The sequence below is a fragment of the Crocodylus siamensis genome, chromosome 13 (genome assembly GCF_052110815.1).
Source record: "Crocodylus siamensis isolate JL-2025a chromosome 13, ASM5211081v1, whole genome shotgun sequence".
NCBI lineage: Eukaryota > Metazoa > Chordata > Crocodylia > Crocodylidae > Crocodylus > Crocodylus siamensis.
In genome coordinates, this window is record NC_143407.1 from 9571126 (window position 1) to 9592096 (window position 20971).

The 20971-nt window shown below is 47.7% G+C and overlaps 2 protein-coding genes across 7 annotated transcripts in view; one reads left to right on the forward strand and one right to left on the reverse strand.

Annotated features, from left to right (window-relative positions):
- The window catches only part of TBC1D22B (TBC1 domain family member 22B), a 29132-nt gene extending 25981 nt beyond the window's left edge, over positions 1-3151 (reverse strand). Inside the window, exon 1 of the mRNA XM_090025547.1 lies at positions 2927-3151. Coding sequence (XP_089881673.1) covers positions 2927-2982 — 56 coding nt within the window. The 5' untranslated portion in view covers positions 2983-3151. The remainder of the gene's footprint in view (positions 1-2926) is intronic.
- On the forward strand, positions 1900-19995 carry LOC149853862 (transmembrane protein 217-like). Of its 6 annotated transcripts, none has more exons than XM_090025553.1 (5): positions 1900-2715; positions 3959-4276; positions 5766-5900; positions 17565-17746; positions 19153-19995. In XM_090025553.1, exon 5 carries the CDS (start codon positions 19281-19283, stop codon positions 19851-19853), a length of 573 nt encoding a protein of 190 aa, XP_089881679.1. In that variant the 5' UTR covers positions 1900-2715; positions 3959-4276; positions 5766-5900; positions 17565-17746; positions 19153-19280; the 3' UTR covers positions 19854-19995. The 6 variants fall into 6 exon arrangements, 5 of the variants coding, with proteins under 5 accessions (XP_089881679.1, XP_089881677.1, XP_089881676.1 ...); XM_090025551.1 differs by lacking the exon at positions 1900-2715 and adding an exon at positions 3169-3291; XM_090025550.1 differs by lacking the exon at positions 1900-2715 and adding an exon at positions 3303-3553.
- The last annotated feature ends 976 nt before the right edge of the window (positions 19996-20971 follow it).

Below are 20971 nucleotides of genomic sequence, written 5' to 3' on the forward strand. Positions count from 1 at the left end.
CCATGTAGGCACCAACCACAAGCCAATTATCAAGAGTAAAACAAAATTAGTACTACAGATTGCAAACAGTCCAGGGCAACTTCTGCTAGAGCTGCCCGGGGTAGGCAGTTGAGCTGCTCTCAAAGCCCAAGTGGGGTTTGTATGGTCTTATAATCCCACTCCTTTATACAACAATTGGATTCACAGGACAGAGGATCCCTCTGCTCCTAATGGGAGGCTGCTAGAATGGGATAAATGCTAGAGTCCTCTGGGGAACAGACCATTAGTCCCTAACTCAGGCATCCTACCTCCAGATCTGTTAGGTACCCAGTGCTCTTAAGATTAAACCTTGGAGTAAGAAGCCCCTTTCTGGTGCCCCTGGACAGTGAGAGATGCTCAGAAAGGCAGGCCTGAACATCCAAGACAGACTGGCCTAACTCAAGATATTGGAAAAGGCTCAGATTTCTAGAGTTTGTTCTTTAAAAGAGCCCAAAGCTGTGCACTCTACTATGGCAGCATCATCCCGCCACACAAGGCACCTCTGGCAATATAGCCCATATCATCTTATTCCACTCAAAGAGCCTCTAGTGTTGGTCTGCTATTTCTCAGCCTCTCTGAAAGGGCAGCTCCTGAACTGGATGCAGACTCCTTGCAACAGCAAGTTTCAGAGGGTGCCCGTACAACTTGTGCGGTAGGCATATTCTGCCACTGACTTCACTGGATAACCCCCCGCCCTAGCTTTCCTTCTAAAGACAGGCTGATGGAGAGAACAAAGCAAAAGACAACCAGCAATGCTCACAGGAAGGAAGCTACAGTGGGGCAACTTCTAAGGATACACTGGAAATCGCACAAGCTTCCACTTGTGCAAAGAAATGAAGTGTTTGCTGGCTTCTCCCCCACCCGGGAAGTCATGAACATATCAATAAGCACAAGTTGATGTGGCTGAAAAGTCTGCAGGCTTCTCACAATACAACCTGACTGCTTAGAGCCCTACTGCAAACTTTTTTTTTTTTTTTTTTTTTGAAGGAAGTGTAGGTGACTGTTTCTAACTTTGTAGTGGTTAGAGCTACCAGGGGGGACATGATTAGAAAAAACTGTAAAAACCAGCTTTATGAGTCATTTATGTGGCTGACTTGCCAAAGCCAGCCAGCAAGAGATATCAGAAACCATGAATAGCAAAAGCTTGAACAAGACTGTGAGAGAGCTGAGCAGCTTACACAGGAGGGTCTGAAAGTAAAACTTCATCCTCACTGTCTGATCAGGGGAAGGAAAAGCCTGATATTAAGAAGTTTTTCAACAGAGGATCCCAAAGCAGCATGCAAAGCTGGGCTAGCCAATCCTCACTCCTGCAAGTGGGCAAACTAAGGCGGAAAGAGGACGAGTGGCTCTGGGGATGACTAGCATTAAAAATCCCCGACATTTATTATAGAATACACTAATCTTGATCTCTCGGCACCTCTGACACCGTTGATTTCTTAAATGGAGCTCAGTTTGGCTAATGAAGCTAGTCTGCGAAATTCCCCTTTTTGAACTGAGTCACCTTCACCTGGTCATTGTCCTCCACTGACGGATGACACTGGATCAGTGAAGAGAACACTGGACCAGAAGCAGACACCTAGGCTTTGCTCCAACTCTGGCAATGACCTACTGGGTGACCCTGAAACAGTCACTGTCCATCTGTCTCTTCCCTCCTTCCACCTTCACCTACTGAAATTTAAATACAAGAACTCTTTGAGGCAGCGTCTCTTTCACATCAACATAAAGCAGTTCTCCGCTGCAGTCCATCCGCTCTACTGCATATAAAGAGATGAATTGTTTAGTGTCAATGCAGCGGCAGAAAGTAAATCCTAGAAGCCTGCCAATGACATTTCAAAAAGCAAGCCACCGTTACTCCCACAGAGTGGCATAACCCACTTTTATTATTAAGGCCCCAAGCATGGAGGGCAAGCAATGCGGTGTCCTGCTGAGCATCTCTCTTTAGAGCAGGACTCGATAGAAAGCACCGGGCAGGAAACTAACCAGGTTTCTCCTATCCAGCAAGACACGGCTGGGCTCAGACTTCCCACAGCGCCAGCTGGAAGTGTTGTTAGTAACAGGAAAAAGCAATGAGTGGCTCGATTCTGTCACCTGCATCCAGCAGATGACAGCAGGCAACTCGCTTCCCTTCCACAACTTCGTCCCCTCCCGCATGTCTAAGACGGGAATAAGGATGCCTCCGAAAGGGTACGGTCACAACGAACTACCACGCCACAAGCACCCGGTGCCTACGGAAAGCTTCAAGGCTCGTCTCTTCCCTCTCAGGAAAATCAAAGTGGAGGTAGTGAACATGCAAGGGAAGATCCCAAAAGTAAGCAAAGAGTAAAAGAAACTTCCCTTTCTCTGTGCTAGCTCCTTTTTAGAGATCGCCCCAAAGCAATCGCACCCAGACCACGCTACAGGGCCGGGAAAGGATCAGCGTGCAGAAGACTCGAGAGACAGAGCTACCCCTATCTTCCACAACAGACATGACAGGCTGGCGGCGCGCAAGACAAGCAACTTCTCCCAAACCTCAACCCCCAGGAAGTTGGGAGTGCAGGGCTTGGGCTTGCCTGGCCCTGGGCCGGCTGATCTCTTGACACCAAGTCGGAAAGGGAGGAGAAGCGCTCGGCAGGGCAGCGTCATGGGGGCACGGAGCGACAAGCGCGAGGCCGCTCTTTGTCACCCCCGTGGAAATCGCGGCCCCCGGACGCGGCGGGGGTGAGAGCGCAGGGGCCGGGCCCGGGCCCGGTGCTGGTGCCAAGGGGCTGCGGGGCCTGACTAGGAGCGCCCAGGCCTGCGGTGCTGAAGGCTGCGGGGGAGGCACAAGGGGACACAGCTACACGAGGGCCCGGGAAGGTCGCGGGCGGGGAGGAGGCAGCGCCTCGGGGCCTTGAAGCCCGGCCCGGCCCGGGGGCAACTCAGGCCTCACCTCCCCGGCAGCTTGGCGCTCCGCTTCCAAAACTGCTTGCTGCTGTCGGCGGCCATGGCGGGGCCGGGCCCCGGGCGGGAGCGGCGCGGCGGCAGGTCCCGGAGCCGCGGGCCGAGGCCCCTTCACCGCCTCCCTCCGGGGCCCCCACGACCCGACCCCGGCGCCGCCATCTTGGGTGCGGGAAGGCAGAGCGCGGCCATTGGCTGCGCGGCTAGGGTACCTCCCGCCGGGCCAATGCGGAGCCGCGATGCTGCAAGGACGTGAAGCGAGGGCACGGGAGAGGGGGCGGAGCCTCCCGCTTCAGGCGGGAGAGACCATCTGCGGGAAGGGAAGGAGGAAGCCACTCTCACAGAGGAGGGGACGGGGTGTGTGGGGGCCGAACCATCCCTGAAGTGGGCTGGAAGAAACCAACTTTCTAGAGAAGCAGTTTAAACCAAGCTGGCAAAGGGTCGAACCATCTGCCCTGGGAAGAAGGGGTGGGCAGAGTTTAAACCAAGTGCAGGGGGAAAGTAGGTTAAACCATCTGTGCCGGGGAGGAGTGAGCTGCGGTTAAACGGCCTGCCTGGAGAGAGGATGGGTCAAACCACTCGCCCCGAGCAAGAGGGGTGAAATGCTGTTTGAGAGGGAGTGGGTTAAACCATTTCTGCTGAGGGGAAGAGGGTGTCATTTCTGTGTGGGTAAGGGGCGGGGGGCGCTCCCTGTAGTTAACCCCTTCAGCCCCAGCCTGGAGGGGCAGAGGCCCAGGCAGACACAGTGGGGTGTCCTTGCACATCCACTGCGCTGGCCCATGAACTTGCCATGTGAGCCTCACTGCACGTGGGGCCTTGTCCTAAGCTTTCTAATGCTGGGGGAGCAGCATGTGCACATGATCGGGGGCTGTGTGTCCCCCATCTTTGATTTCTGCTCCACCCAAATGTTTAAAACCAGTTGCCTGGCAGGAGCCACCAACGTATTTCTGTTGAGAGGGGCCTGAGAGAGCCCCTTGACCTCTGTCCTCTCCCAGATTCCTGTTAATCTCTCTCCACTCTGCAGGTGTGAACAACCCTTGGTCCCTTTCAGTGGTCCTGACGTCCCACCAACGCAGCTATCCTTTCCTCTGCGCTTTTGCTGTCTGTTATCCCGCCCGGGGAATGGGAGTGAAATAGTGACATTGTAGCCCTGCTGGGCCCAAAATGACACCAGGTTCTTAGGGCCTTCTCTGTTACTGCACCAGCTATGTTGCTGGGGTAAAGCTGCAGGAGCTTCCGAACGGCAGACGTGGTTCCTCAGCAAGCTGGCCAGCTGTGCCCCGCTCCCGATCTTCACACCTGAGGAAGAACATCTTCCCTTTGCAAGCTGCCTAACTTCCCGGTAATGTCCAGGGACCCTGGGTTTCTCTGAGTTCAAAAAAATCCCAGATTTTTGGTTAAAAAACAGTAACCCCAAATCCACATTTTTCCATGATTAAAACAAAACACCACTACACACACACATGCACACATGCACACATACACATATATATGTGCAGACATCTATATATATATTGATGGTGTTTCATTAAAATCAAAGAAAAATGTGCATGTGGGTTACTTTTTTTAACTGAAAATTGGGGATTTTCTTAAATCGGAGAAAACCAGGATCTGTGGTAATGTCTCTCCTATTTTACAGCCCCGCAGCCTGTTTTCAGCTCTAGCTAAAAACCTGAACTCAGGTGAGGTAATATTGACATGGGAGGTAGAAAAATGAATCACAGTGAAGTATTGGAGGCATTGTCAAGGCACTCAAGAAGGCTAGATTTTTTTTTTAATGCATCTGAAAAAAAGATGCATTTAACTAACGACTACAGGACTGACAGTACAGTATCCTGTGACTATTTTTTTGCCTAGTGTCATAGATGGTAGGGGCTGGAAAAGACCTTACAGATCATCGGGTCCAGACCCCCTGCACTTGGGCAGGAAAAGCCACTGGGGTCAGATGACCCCAGCAGGATGGGCATCAAGACACTTTGCTGGGAATTTTCCTCCAATTCGGGACAGACGTGAATCTTTATACTGGGATCTGATAGCCCTTGGAGTTTTAAACTTTATATATACTCTAGCAAATTAATGCACATTCCAGGAGTTGTATTTGTTTTTTGGGTCTTAAAGCAAATAATATAGTGTTAGCCCCTGTCATATTAATAAAGCTTCTAGTTTCTCTTTAACTGGAGAAAAAATGTGTTGTTGGGTTAAATGTGATGATGCACCTCACCACCTACACTCCCCTTTTTAAAATTTTAGATTCACCCATGTGGGTGATATTCCTGGTTCTCTCAGTTTCCCTGGTAAAAAATGTTGCTTCACCCATCTCTGCTTCAGTTTTCTTTATAACCCTTTGTCTGATTTAGTTTTAATACAAACTCTCTGCAGTAGGGAGTGTTTCTTGCTCTTTGTACAGCCCCTGGCATCACAAAGTCCTGATCTCAGGTGAGGCTTTTAAGTCATAATAGAAATGTTTCTGAATACCATTGGCTCTCTGTGGAATGATAAACCAGTGTAAGGCCTTACAGTTTGGTTTCATTGTGAAAAAGAAATCAGTGATGCAAATTCAGGGATTTTTTTGGTTTATGCTCTGTACTGGAGCTAGTCTAACATGTCAACAGTTTTTGGGAATGTTTTGAAAAATGTTTATGTTTTTTTTTATTTTTCACTGAAATTTCCTGTGAATAGTTTGGTCTTTTTTGTGGAAAAAAGAAAAAGCAAACTTATTTTAAAAAATGGTTTCAGTGAAATGTGTCTGACACTTGGAGATCTCTACCTTTTTCTTTTTGAAAAAGAGCAATGTCCCACTAAAGTTTCTTTCAACAAATACTTTCCAACAGGTGTCTGTGTATGACTGTCCCCGTACAAAGATGACTGAATGCCATGCAAGCTAATCCACTGCTTCAGGAATCTGAAGAAAATCAAAACGCACTTTCCTGAAGACAACTCTGGCATAAACATCGACTCTAGGAAGAGTAAGTGCAAATTCTACTACTGTTAGCAATGGCACCACCAAAAAGAAATATCACTACAAATCTAACAACAGAATGTTTTTCCCAAGACTGCACTGCTTACACACCAGTAAAAAGAACTCATGACATGAGACTGTGTATAACAGTGCCATCTGGTGAGTCTTACCATAATGACAATAATAGAAGAATATCAGAGCTTAATAATAGCAGAGAGAATGGGATGTGATTAATTTAATATTAATATTAAACCTGATTAAATTTGGTAGTGAACAGGGCTATTATTTTCAAACTAAGGTGCTCACCCTACAAAATGACTCCATTCAGTCTGAGTGCTCCCACCAAAGTCACAGAGTCAATTTACAGTGCATAAAGTTAAGCACATATGTTTCTGGAGTCTTGTGTGTTGAGCATTAAGCATCCAAATGATATATAAGCACCTAAGTGGTCAAGCTGAGTTCTGCGAGACACTAAAAGCTGCAGCTCCTATGGTTTTGGCGAGAGCTGCGAGTAATCTGCTTTTCTGAAATCGCACACAGAACCCTCTTGCAGAATATAAAAGATCAGGGCTTAAGGGTGGGTTTGGATTCCAGGTCTGAAGCACTTGTATTTGAAAATCTGTGGGTTTAGGGCAGAATCCTGTTTCACCTTACAGTTTTCTAGCCACATAGCTGCCATTTTTGGCACTGATGCATAATTTGTGATCCTGCTTTCCAGACACTGGGGACACACAAGCACCCACATGCTACTGACCGTACACAGTAGGCTACACACTGATTGTCTAGGCAGGTACACAGTTATATCAGTACATACACATATATGCTGGGTAAGCAGAAATCATGACATTCTACCTGGCAAAAGCCCTGACTACTGGGTGCAGGAGGGCCCCAGGAGATCATAGAATCAGTGAGTGGGAAGGGACCTAGACAGATCATTGAGTCCGACCCCCTGCCATGGACAGGAATGAGCACTGGGGGTGGGAGGGGTCATAAGCCTATCCAGACCCCTCTTGAAGATTTCCAGGGAAGGTGAGAGCACCACCTCTCTAGGGAGCCTATTCCAGGCTCTGGCCACCCTTACAGTGAAGTAGTTCTTCCTAATATCTAACCTAAACCTCTCCTCCCTCAGCTTGTGGCCATTGGTCCTAGTGACTCCAAGGGGGGCCCTGGTGAACAGACTTTCCCCGAGTCCCTGCTACTGGCTCCTGATAAGGTTGTAAGCAGCCACAAGATCCACACTCAGTCTCCTCTTGCAGAGACTGAAGAGATTCAGGTCCCTCAGCCTCTTCTCATAGGGCTGGCCACGGAGGCCCCCAACCATACGAGTGGCCTCCTCTGGACCCTCTCCAGGTTCTCCACATCCCTCTTGAAGTGTGGCACCCAGAACTGGACACAGTACTCCAGCTGTGGCCTGACCAGTGCCGCATAGAGGGGGAGCAAGACCTCTCTGGACCTGTTAGCGATGCCCCTGTTGACGCATGACAGGGTGCAGCTGGCTTTGCCTATTGCTTTGTCACATTGGCGACTCATATTCATCCTGGAGTCAATCATGACTCCAAGATCCCTCTCTGCCTCTGTGCTGCCGAGAGGCTCAGCCCCTAACCTATAACCATAATGCTGGTTCCCTCTCCCCAGGTGCAGCACCCTGCACTTGTTCTTGTTGAACCGCATCCTGTTCAGATCCGCCCACTTCTCCAACCTATCCAGGTCTGCCTGGATGCGGTCCCTGCCTGCCGGTGTATTCACTTTACCCCACAGCTTGGTGTCATCAGCGAACTTGAACAGGGTGCTCGCCACACCATCGTCCAGGTCACTAATGAAGATGTTGAACAGCACCGGCCCAAGGACCGAGCCCTGGGGGACTCCGCTGCCCACACCCTCCCAGGTCGACATAGACCCATCCACCACCACCCTCTGGGTGTGCCCCTGGAGCCAGTTTGCCACCCACATGACTGTGCATTCGTCAGTGCTGCAGTCCCTCAGCTTGCCCACCAGAATTGGGCAGGACACTGTGTCGAAAGCTTTCTGGAAGTCCAAGAAGATGACATCGACTTCCTCCTTCACATCTAAGCTTTTTGTTACTTGGTCATAGAAAGAGACCAGGTTAGTTAGGCAGGATTGGCCTGGCACGAACCCGTGTTGGTTACCCCTCAACATCACTTCCCCTGCAGGGCTCTCACAAATGTGGCCCTTGATAATTTTTTCAAAGACCTTCCCCAGGATAGAAGTGAGGCTGACTGGCCTGTAGTTGCCAGGCTTTTCCTTCTTCCCCTTCTTGAAAATAGGGACCACATTGGCCCTTTTCCAGTCCTCAGGGGCTTGGCCCAAGCACTAGGAGCCCTCAAACAGCTGTGCCAATGGCTCCGCAATGACACCAGCCAATTCCCTCGGCACCCATGGATGAAGGTCATCTGGGCCCACCAACTTGGATACATCTAAGCCCTCCAGGTAATTCTTAACTAGGTCTGAACTAACAGTGGGGGGACTCGCATCCTTCCTGGGCCTCTCTACGCTATTACCCAAGAGCACCCCATTGTCAGCAAACAGTATCACAGAGGGAAAGAACTTGTTAAAGAGTTCTGCCTTCTCTCGCGCATCTGTCACCAGCTGCCCTGGCCTGCCCCATAGGGGTCCAATGTTACCCCAAGACTTCTTGCTACCTATATCTTGAAGAAGGACTTTTGTTATCCTTAATCCCAGAAGCTAATCTAAGCTCCAGTGCTGCTTTAGCCTTCCTTACCAAATTCCTACAAGCTTGGGTCAGGGAGGTGTACTCCTCCTTTGTCTCTGTTCCCTGCTTCCGCTGCCAGTACACTTTTTTCTTTGCCCTCAGGCCAGCCTGGATATCCGCGCTCAGCCATGAAGTTTTCTTGGACCCTTTTCCCGCCTTCCTGCGCAGAGGAATTGCGTCCTGCTGCACCCCAAGGATAGCCTCCTTGAGGAAGGACCACCTTTCCTGGACCCCCATTCTAGCTACCCCCTGGGCTCTGAGTGCCTCCCTGACTACTGCCCTGAGCACATCAAAGTTGGCTTTCCTAAAGTCAAGCATTTGCGCTGTGCTAGTTACCCTCCCCACCTTCCTCTGAGATGAGTGGTTAGGCCACTTGCCCAGGGAGTAAGAGACCCCACCTCACTCTGGAGGGGCTTGGAGCTGCCTCTCGCCAAGTTTCTAGCACAGGGCTCCAATCATCACGCCACACATCAGGCATTAACTAGGTCTTTCTCCAGTGCTCCCTTTGAAGCTGGCCCCTGGACAGTTGAGAGTGGGAGGTATATAGGGCCAGGAGGAAAGGAGCAAGCTAGAGGCTCTGCCTCAGTGAGATGGATGCTGGCCTGGATCTTTGCTCCCAGAGGGGCAGACACCTTCCCAGACTATTCAGCGCAAGGTGCAGAGAGACAGCTTCAAGAGGAGGGCTGGAAAAGGGACAGTGTAAAGCCTAGAGGGGGCTCAGATATTCTCATTCCTTCCTAAGGGACAAAGTGACCCCTTGCTGGCAGGGCCAGGTCTCATGTAGCATGCCCTCACAGCACGTAGTCTCTTTCACTGAGCTTCCTTGGTGTACTGTGTTCCAGAGGTGCAGAACCCAGCCTTTGAAGTTTTAATACAAAGCTTTTGTAGCTTAAAAACAAATTAACACGTTGTCCTTTATCCCGGCTGGGCTTTACTGGATGGAGCCCTGCTCCTGCCCCACAGCCTGGTCCGGCTGGCTGGAAATAGTGTGCTGGGCCTACCCTCAGGAGACCCATGTTAATACGCTTGCTCACCAGGCCCTGTGGCCATAGTGTCTCAGCAGCATTGGCTCTGGCACTTATGAGCCACTTCAGCTGGGAAAAGTCAGTATGTTCACGTGGAACTGAAGTGTCTCAAATCAGGGTGGGGTCTGAAGCACTTTGCATGTACTCTCTTCATGTGCTTGCACTGTATCCCCCAACCAACTCATTCAATTATTTAGAAAGCTCCTATTAATGTAATTTCTGAGCTCTGAGCACCTCACACCCCCCTGGTGAGGTAGAGCAGTGTGGTCATTTTGGAGCTCAGAAAGTGATTTGTCTGGGGTCATCTAGGAAGTCTGTGTCAGAGTCGAGACTTGACTCTACAACTCCCAAGTCCTAGGCTAAGTCCACCAGATCACTGGTCTTCTCCAGTGGGACCTCAGGGCTTTGGATCAGGCCAGTGTTGCTAGTCAAGACACATTATTCTTGGACATAACTAGTTTCGGGTATGGATTTTCTTCCTTGAAATAAATAGCAACACCTTAAAAGCACATTAGCAAATACTTTGCCACTCAAGAGGACATCAAAAGTACAAAGCAAAGCTCTTGAAGACACAAAATACCAACATTCACAGTTGCACAAGCCAGCTGAATTAGTCCTTTGCCTCATTACTAGTCAGATTTGAAAAAATGCTGAGTGTCCTGTTTTCAAGAACTCATCACTCACAACCAGGGACAGATCTTCCTGCTCCCTTTAGCCACTTAAATGAAGTGGATGGAGCTTTGGAAATACTGAACCCTTAGCCCCCCTCCCTGAAAACCTTGGTCATCCAAGTGTCTGGGTGGGGGCTGAGTTCTTTTGAAAACCAGCCCAGGGATTGAAGACGTAATGCTATGGTCCCATTTCGCTGGCTCAGAACCTCTCAAATTCAGGGCCAACATCTCTGTCTCTTTTGAGCTTGGTTTATTTCTCGTATGCTATTTCACAAATACGTGGAGAGGGATGGTGCATCCTGAAGCAAAGTGCTAGAGATTTGAACACTCTGTTTCTTTCTGACAGCCTTTCTCAGTGGGCTGGCCCACATGCATGTTTTTTACTTCGAGGTAATCAAGATACTTAAGGCCTTTGTAGAGGCCTATTTAGACACTTTCTAGACATTTGTTCCAGGCTACACAAATATGCCAGAGTAGATCAGGCATTTGTATCCTGAACCAGTCATGTAGAATGTCCAAAGTAAGCTTGAAGGCAGAATTTTATGGCCCCATATCCCAGAATAACCATGAAGTTTTCTCCCAGAATGCCTGCTGCACTTTGAGCCCGTCAGAAGTCAGATGCTTGAGAAGGGCAACATATGATTGTTTGCAACTACTTTCTTCCTTCCTCCTGTCCTAGAACAGGTCTGAGTCTCTTAGAGTCTGCACCATGCATGGTTGCTAATCACCCAGCAAAATGAGGGCCAGGCCAAGGAGAATGGGACTCTGCCTTTCAGTTTAACATTCAAGTGAAATGCTTAAGGAGGAGACTTTTTTATAGGTTTCTACAAACCTTTGTGTCTAGGGCCCAGGACCCCCAGGTCTGGCCAAATTTCCAAAGACCAAGCACTCAACTTTCTGATGTCTTTTGAACATCTCACCTTTACTAGTAAAGGGTAATGGAGGCAGCCAGCTTGGCTGACACTAGAGGGCAGTACAATTCTGCTGTTGATAGATGCTTGGCAGTCCCAAGCCCTGTGCAGCAAGCACCTCCATTGTAGCTGAATGAATCACTCTGTGGGCAATGGGCATCAGAGAATATTTCCCAGGGCAGAAGTGGCCTGAAGACAAAGGCCAGCTTTCAATTCTGATCAAGAATGAAAGTGAAGAGGCAAGAATCACTTCCCTCTTCCTGTCAAGGCTAAGGAGAGGAAAGGAAACTTAAAGCCAAGCAAAAAATCGAAAGTTAGTGTAGGAGCTAACAGGCAGGGAGAAAGTATATTTGCACATCATGCACAAAGACATCCAGTCTGGATACAAAGTGATGAGGAATCCCTCACTTCCCACAGTAGTGTTTTCTAGGATTCATCGCTCTCACTGTTAAAAACACATGCTTAAGTTGTAACTTGAGTGTGCCTGCATTTTGCTTCCAGCTATAGGCTCTTGTCATGCCTTTCCCTGCTGAATTAATGGGGTCATCATTATCTAGTATTTTCTCCCCATGAAAGCATTTATACACTGTGCCTGAGTCACTCCTTGGTCTTCTTTATGGTGGGCTAAAAATTCCATTTATTTTTACTTGTTGAAGTTTTTCTCTGTAAACATGATGAGTCATGCTGATGAGGCATCTATAACCCCTGAGTCATCACGGTTCTTGGGCGTATGCTTAAGTGTTTTGCTGAGTCAGAGTCACTGTTTGCTCCTTGGGGCTGAGGCCAACTCTTTTCTGTACAAAGTGGGGCCCTGGGGTTCCTAGGAGCTACCATCGTCACCTTTGGCAACCCCGTGCAATGGAGGATATTTGTCCTCTGGTTACCATCATTATCATACAAGGGCTTACACAAAAAGGGCCTGAGTCACACACTGGCACCCCTATGGCTGGAAGGGCTGAAATTCTGCAGCTGGAATTTGTAAATGGCCCTGCACTTAATAATGGGCTGAGAAGGACTCACGTTTCAAACACCGCCTGCTGAAACCCTATCAGAGTCAAAATCTGCATCTGCACCTCGATCTCATCTCTCTCTCCCACATGTTTAACAAACTCACTGGGCATGACACCCCACGCGAGGGACACTGCCAGGCTATATCAATAGCACTTTCTATCCCTCGACACACCTGAATGAATGAAACCTCCCAAGTTCATGATCCCTGGGAAGCCAGGCCAGTGTCACTCTTCCCAGCTCAAAGACTGAAAAGTGCAGGCGTAGAGTTTAAACCCAACCTTGGCTAAAGCAGCTCCTACCTAGGGCCACTTTCAGATCTATGACGCTTGGAGCTGGGTTTTCCGATGTGCTGAGCATGTGAAAGTTCCTCTGATGTCAAGGGAGCGGTTGCTCCGCACTTCCGCAATATAGGTCTACTTAACATGCAGATAGGAACTGAGTCACCTCCACTCAAGGGACACCTTCGAAAACCAGCTCTACATACTTAGAGTCTGTTCAGTGGAAAAACTGTTCATCTGAACAGTCTCCACTATCTAGGGACAGGTGGCCTGGCCTTTCTGTCCCATCAGAGCTGCATGCACAGGAAGACAGGCAGCAATCCCTGTCTTTGGGAATTTTATGTCAGCTTCCTACATTTCAGCTCACAGGCCCCTGAGGCTTTCCTCCTTGAGTCCAAGTGGAAATGTGTATGGGAACGTCCCATGGGAATGGGAATGTCTACAAGCCATTCCTTCCCTCCCAGGGAAATGGGTGCTGTTATTGTAATGGGTTCGTGGGTTTATTAGGTAGTTGGATAAGAAAAGGTGCAATGGAAGTCTATGATAGAGGATGTATATATATACCTAAACATATATAGATATATTTTAATACTATAAAAAAATTATGTGATAACAGAAGAGCTCAGCCACCTCCCCCCAAGGAAGATAGTGCTTGGTTTTTAAAACCTAGCCTGCCAGATCAGGTGGGAGGCAAAGAAACACTGAGCATTTTAAGAATTTATTTAGCCCAACTCCTGGTTTTACCACAAACAGGTAAATTCACAGCCCTGAGCCAGCTCACACAGGGCTAATATTCAACCACTTGGGGTTCAGCACTCAAAATGGGAGTCTTTGCCCTAGTGACACCTATAATGGAGGGCAGGAAACAAGGAGGGAAACAATCCAGAGGAAGGGGGTGCCATCTTTCTTGCTGCATGTAGGATATCCCTTAACAATCACAAATCAGCAGAGCAAGCCAGGATCTATGGTCAGAGGGCAGGTCCTGTTCCTAACGTGATCCCAGTTTGCAGCAGCCAATCACTCAAAGCAGCACAACTGATTAACTCAGGCCATTCTGTTGGGTGCTTCAGCCAAAGACCGAAAGGGGTTATTGAGACTGAACATCCCTCTTGGGCCCAGGCTCATTGGGCTCATTGGCACGGCACCTGGCTGCTGGCTGGGGCAGAGCCGAACAGAAGGGAGGAGAATCCCTCTAAAACAACTAAAAGGTAACCCAGGCCTTAGATCCAAACCCTCCCAGGGTCACAAGGCTGTTTGCATCTGTCCCAGGCCTTCCTTCAGTCAGCAAAGAGCCGGGGAGTGAACACTATGGAGTTTTTGGTAGGTCCAGTGCCTTTGGTTCTGCGTGCCATAACAGAATAAAAGGGCCAGTAGAAGCTGGCACTAGGGCACTCTGCCCTGGGGATGCTCACAAGGGCTGAAGGCACAACTGTTTGGCACCACTCTACAGAGAGGTGTTTTTCAGTTTGCTGGTTTAACTGAAAAGTAAGTATAACATGTGGGTCTGTGTTGATCAGAATGAGAACTTGTTAGGTTTCTCATCACGGTGAGAAAGCAAGGCAGAACAGTTTCACTTCAGGTCAACTGCAATCTTTTGTTCCACTCAAAATGAGGTTTGTTTCAGTTTGGGGGGTACTTGAACCCTGGTTAAAAAGAAGAGTCTCCCGGACCTTTGAAATGAAACCGTGCCTTCAAAACACAACATCCGTGTGTTTTGCTTTGAGCATGTTGAAATTAAAAGTTTGGTCTCTTTTGGTTTCTTTTTTTTTTTTCTTTTCATTTGTCTTTTTTTGCAGTCCAAACTCCTGGCTGATTTTGTTCCCAATTCCCAGATCATTTTGATTCCCTCAAACTGTCCCCCCCCCCCGCAGTGACTGAACGATTAGCTTAAAAAAATATAAAAAAGCAAAACAAAACAAAACCCGCCCACCTCTAAAATTTAGGGGAATTTCTGGCTTTTTCTCAGTGCGTCTCATATAGGTGTTAGGTCAGATTCTGTTCTCAGTGATGCAAATGTATAAACCACAAGTGACTGAGGGTATAACTCTCTGGTCTAAAATGGGTGTGAGGGGAAGAAGCAGCCGGCACATGGAGATTCCAGTGAAGTGTGTACAGTCATGTTGGACTCAGGCCAGCGTGGCTGAAAGCCACATCTGGGCAGGGTTTGCATTTAGAAAGACACTGTGTTGACAAGATACCATCTGGGAACTGTGACCATGTGTGTGAGTGCGCAGGGGCCTGTTTATGTGGACTCTGTTCTTGCTATTATTTATCATCCGATTTAAGGTAGCACCATGCTCAGAGCCCCATTGAGCTAGATCAGGTGCTAGGTACATGGTGCTAGGGTCTGTACAAACAGAGCAAAAGAGTGCTCCTTGGCTCAAACCAGTACTCCCTGGTTACTGTTCAGCATAAAGTGAGAGCCAGGCTCTGGTCCTTCCTCCAGATGCACCTTCCTCCCTCACAAGGTACTTACAGAAAGTAAAGTTATCTAAATTCCTAGATGTCATTTGACACACACCAATATGTTATTATAGAGCCTCTTGTTGGAAGCAATCTACTGTAACGTTACTCATTACTGCAGTGTTTCCCACATCCTCTTTTCAAAGCCTGAAGAAGCCATCTCCTATGCTGGTATACAGATCCAATCAGTACTCTTTATGATATACTATGCTTTATAGGTTGGCAATGCCACAAAGTGGCCATCTTTCTTATGATATCAGCCCCACAAACCTCCCTGAGGTCGAGAGCATCTTTGTAAAGCAACGACTCTGGGCAAGTCTTTGGTTCCTCAGCTATAAAATGGCATAATGGTAGCCTTGCTTTCTCCCATGCTTTTTCTATCTCATTTGTTTGTGAGCTCTTTGGGGTAGGGATTATCTGCTGTTATTTTTATATATGTAGAGCACCTGACACAATGGAGTCCCATTTGGTGGCATTCCTGTAAATGCAAACAGGAATAAATAAAAGTAATAAAAATAGTATCTACCCAACAGAAAAAAACATACACACACATGCAAGCATTTGGTCCAGACTGGGGCTACTTGGTTTTATCAGGCAATGAATTAATTCATGCATTAATTAATTTGCTAATAGATTGCCATTCATTTGAGTCCCTTTGAGGAGGTAATCCCCGTAGGCAACCTAGGCTAGTCCCTACATTTTGTTTGTTGATAAAATAAAATTGTTTGTGAGAGGAACCAATAATTGATCGTGTCAAGTTTTCAATAGCAAGCACTTGTTTTTTTCAAAGCTACAATGAAAGCTGTGATCTTGTGGGCGTCACCTATTCCCCTTTGAATCTGCAACCTAAACATTGCAGCTGCCGGCTAAGAAACAGGAAGTGAAAATGGCAAGATAAGTGGAAGTGTCCAAGCTGCAGGAGATGCAAACACAACAGTGGTGTAAAGCAAATGGGATGTTTAAAGTGTTCTTGATTTTAAGTGATCTTGGGCTCTGCTAATGGTTACATTTGTGAGGAAGGGCTGGGGAACTGGGCTTATTTAATCTAATGAAGAGGAGACTGAGAAGGGATTTAACAGCAACCTTCAACTACCTGAAGGGGGGGTTCAAAATAGGGTTGCCAACCCTCCAGGATTGCCCTGGAGTCTGCAGGAATTAGAAAGAAATCTCCAGGAGATTGCTTAGAGGTCCCCAAAAGATAAATGAGAAGGCATTCATTACAAATAAATATTAAATGTTGAATCTGACTTGCACAGTAGGCCAGTAGTTTTAAAAAATGTAATAGTAATGTGCGTTGGCCTTCCTCATGTCAAGTCTACGCACCATAATCTATAACTGATATGCGCTAGCATGTGGGCACATTTGTGTTGTGTGTCACGGGCACGTTGGTGTTCCAGAAACCTCCTGGGATAGATTTAAACAGTCGACAACACTAGTTTGAAAGAGGATGGAGCTGGACTGTTCTCAGCAGTGGCAGACGATGGTACAAGGAGCGACGGGCTCAAGTTGCAGCAAGGGAAGTTTAGGTTAGGTATTAGGAAGAATTTTCTCACGAGGAGGGCAGTAAAGCACTGGAATAGGTTACCTAGAGAGATGGTGGCAGCTCCATCCTTGGAGGTTTTTAAGAGCCGGCTGGACAAAGCCCTGGGTGGGATGATCTAGTTGGGGCTGGTCCTGCTTTGAGCAGGGGGTTGGACTGGATGTGACTTCCTGCGGTCCATTCCAACCCTCATTTTCTATGAGTCTATGATTTCTTCTGTGCTAGTCACTGTCCAAGGGAAGTTATAGCACCATCAACCTCAAGAATTAAAAAATCATGCATCAGTCTCCAATACACAAAACGTCAACAGTCAGAAGATTTTTATTTAAATAATAAATGGGGGCTCTTTTCCTTTGCTTTCTTATTCCAGAGCCTTTTCAAGCTTTTCTTGACAAAAATGAGGACTAGAAGCCGCACATGGCTTACACAGCTGAGAGTCTCACCAAATCACATGTCTCCAGGTGCTGAGGCTTTCAGAAAAGCACCCTATGTCAGGATAGCAATAAAATAATGAAAGTTGACAATAGCGATGTCCCTACCACTGAGGGATTTTCAGTGAAAGCCTCAGGTTTGGTAGCATTGAACCTGTTTAAGAGTTTGCGGACAGCCGCTTGAAATCTTTAGGGAACAGAGACTGGTAAGTGAAAAGGTGAAATAGAATCCAACCCCATTGCAAGCCCGGAGTCTGAGGTTGCCCATAAGTTCCCTTTCAGATGGGATCAGAAATGGGAGCACTTCACGGGGATTTCACTTACTAGAACAGGGCTGGGAGATGCCAGTGGTATCCTGTCTCTAGAGGAAAAGCTTGTCTCTGGTCCTTGTCTGAGGTGCTAGCCTTTAGCAAGGCAAAGCAACCCCTTTTTCTGGTTCGCCAGTTGGTTTCTGGCCTAGTCAGGGTGAGACGCCCCTGTTTGACCACAGATGATTGTAACTGTGTTGGATTGTCCCATGTGTGAGCGCTGTCAGAGAAGGAGATTGGGCTAAACGGACCATGGATCTGACCCAGGCGGGAAGTTCCTCAGTTCTGTTTTTGTTTCTTAGGGTGCTGGCTAAGCAGAGCATTGGAGGACTAACTTGTTCATCCAGACAGTGAGAGGATCCCCTGTGCTATCTCCCTTAGCACTTCAGCAGCTGCGTATACAGCGCCCTATCCAGCCGGTGCTAGGACACTGCAGAGGGACCCCCTCATCAGGAGGTCACGCCATTTCCTGCTGGAAAAGGAGGTAAGTTAGCATTGATGTGATCTCTGGCAAACCTGTGAGGGAGGGAGGGAAATACTACCACTTTTTGGGAATGAAGGATGGAGACAAAATACAAAGGGCTGTAACTGATGTTCTCTTCTATAGCCCCAGCAAAGGGGCTGATGGCTCCCTGGCCATCCCTGTCATCCTCATCCACCCTCAGGGCCCAGCTCCTTTGTCTCCATCTCAAAAGTTTCTCCCCAGGGTTGGAATGCTTGAAGCATAGGGTTGCAAACTCCATCCAAGCAGAACTGAAGCTGATGGCAAGTAAAGGGTCAGGATTTGGCCAGCTGATTTCAGCAGGAGCTGGTTGCATTTTAAGTTCAAGTTTTCCAGAAAGGACCTGCAATCAGGGCTGGATTTTCAAAGCTCCGCTCTTATTTTGGAAGGTTGAGGGCTGAGCTCTGCCTACCCTGTCACCAGGACACTGAGCTAATTTGAAACTCCAGTGCTGATGCTGGTGGCCGGGCTCCTGGATGTCAGGTCCTTGGTGAAGTTTTGGATCACAGAGTACCATGAGAGGTGCAGTGCTCAAGCCCCCTAGGGTTTGCCCTGCCTATGTCTGTAATACTTTAAAACATGGTATGTGAGTGTATGGTTCTCCCAAGATGCCTGACCATCAGCCTGAAGCCCGAGTCTCAAGCCAAGTGATTACATCACAGCAAATAAAAGATCCAGTCTCTATCAGAGCAGAAAACTGATGCAACAGACACTTATGGTGACTGTTCGTGCAAATGATCCCAGCACTTTTCCTCCATAGATGTCCACAAAGAGTTTTATAAAGGGAGTCACAATCAGGACCTTATTTTGTATGGCCTGGGCAGTCAAATAATGTTTTCAAGGCCAGCCAGGAGACCAGTGGCAGAGCTGAGAGTGGAAGCCAATGCCTCATCCCTTTAGTGCACACTGAGAGCACCACCAGCTCTGCTATGGACACGGCTTCTTTGTAGCATTCATTATTTATGTAGAGTCACACAGTAAAGGCTCCTCTCCAGGTTCTCAGACAGTGATTATGCAGTGATACAATTCCCTTCAGGCCCAACCCAGTGCCCAAGGAATTCAGCTACGTATCCCATGAGCCAGCCAGCCGTTCCCTGTCCAGGGACCTTTTCACTGCACTCTGAAGTTAGGGAATGCGGGCTTCATTGGAAAGGCTAATGAAGGACATAGCCAAGTTACAGTGAAATGAGAAAAACCTCTTTCTTGTACACATTTACACACCCTCTCTCTTACTTCTCCCGCTTTGTTCCCCTGTAAAGAACTTTGATGATAATCTAAAACTAAGGGTGCAGTTAATTGTTGTCACATTCCTTTGGTAGCCTCCTGTTAACATTTCTCACGCCCACCCCGAGTATGCTTGTGCCTAATCTTTCTCTTGTCCAGTGCAGGTTTCCACTCACTGGAGTTCATTCCTAATACAAGCCCCAACGCCTTCTCTCCCAGCCTGCCTTCTCACTCCGAGCTGTTCAGTCAGTTTGCTTTGCTTGTGAAGGTGCGTACGGAGAAGACAGACACCATGAACCTCTTGTGCCATGGTGGGTTCTGTGGCATGACCCCCAGAACAGGCACCTCTCTAGCTGCCATCTACATGATCCTAATGACAAACATGTACCTGATCTTTGAGACTGGCCATCTAGAGCGAGCTAGAAGTGAAATGAAAAAAAGTGTGGTCATAGTAGGCTGGGCACTGATGATTCCATATTTCTACTACACAGCTATTGCCCTGGCCATCATAACTTATCCAGTGTGCATCCTCCTTATCTACTCAGTTACCAAGCGGCTTCACAGAGGGATGTTTGTCTACGTGGGCTGGATCATCTTTTATGACCTGGTCAACTGCATTCTTGTGCCTCTCACACACAAGATCACGAAGGAGCTTCTGTTCTCTGTAAGCTTTTTGGAGTGGTTTGGGCTGGCAATGAGACTCATCATGGATTGCTTCTGGCTCTCCTTTGTTGTCACGTATGCCCTGATCATTAAGGACAGCAAGATGCAGCACCGCATATCGTTTAGAGGCCGACGCATCTCTAGAAGTGTGACAGAACCACCCAGGTTTAGGTTGAGCAACGAGATCCGGAAGCATCCGTAAACCAGAATCTGAGATTGGGTTCCATTGGCAAGAGCCTGGAGACATTAGGCCATTTTGGAGGTTTTTTCCCCGTTGTTCAATGTGATGTTTCTCTTGTTCTGGCTCCCAATTCGAGTCCCAAAATAAATAGAAAATCTTTTCGTTGGTGTAAATGGTGTTTTCTAGGCTTTCATTTTGCATTGGGCACCCATCCCATTGGAAACCAAGAGTCCTTTTGTCCTGTTCTCAGATCTCCCACAGACTCCCCCCAAGCAAGCTATGTCATTGCTCTGTACCTTGGTTTTCCCATCTCTAAAATGGGGGTGATAATATTGACCTACACAATATTTATGTGGGTCTTGGGGACTGACTGATGAAAAGCCTGGTTTCAATAGTTAGTTTGCTGCAAAATATCATGGCACCATCATAATAATACATCTGTAAGTACAATGAGACTGATAGATGAAAGGCCTGGTATAAATGCAAAGTACTGACATTGTTAGGTTTTCTGACTTGGAGGCTAAAGTAGTATGAAAACAGATCCCTTCACAGCACTTGTACCCACCTGGGGAACCAAATACACCAATGAAACTAGCTTTTGTGTTATTTCCACTTCATATATGACACCTTGATGGTACTGAAAAAAACCGTAGAAACCCAAACACTAATCCTTAGGATTTACCACCTGGTCTGGGGAGGGTGTGAGAGCACTTTGATGCATCATCACCAGCCATCTGGGCACTGAGTCCAGTTCAGTTATTCCATCCTTCCTGACGTAGGATCACAAACCAGCCTCCTGAGAGAGCTGGTTCTCCCAGCTGCTCACCATGAGATGCAAGGAACCCAATGAACCACTTGCTGAGGAGCATTTTGCTGGCTCAACTTTGTGTAGATGGGTTAACCTTTTTCCCAGGGAGAAATGAAGGGCTCCATGGCTTATTAGAAGAGAAAAGAAAGAAGAATGAGAAAACCAGGAAGCAGAAAGACAGAATAAAAAGCAGGTAAATAGTCAAGGAAACAACTAACCACAGTGCACATTTCTAGCAGCTAGAAGCTCAAAAAATAAAAATACTTGCTGCTCTTTTTTTTCGTGTGTGGCTGGGGGAGCCAGGAAATGGTAGAGGTAAAATAAGGTTGCG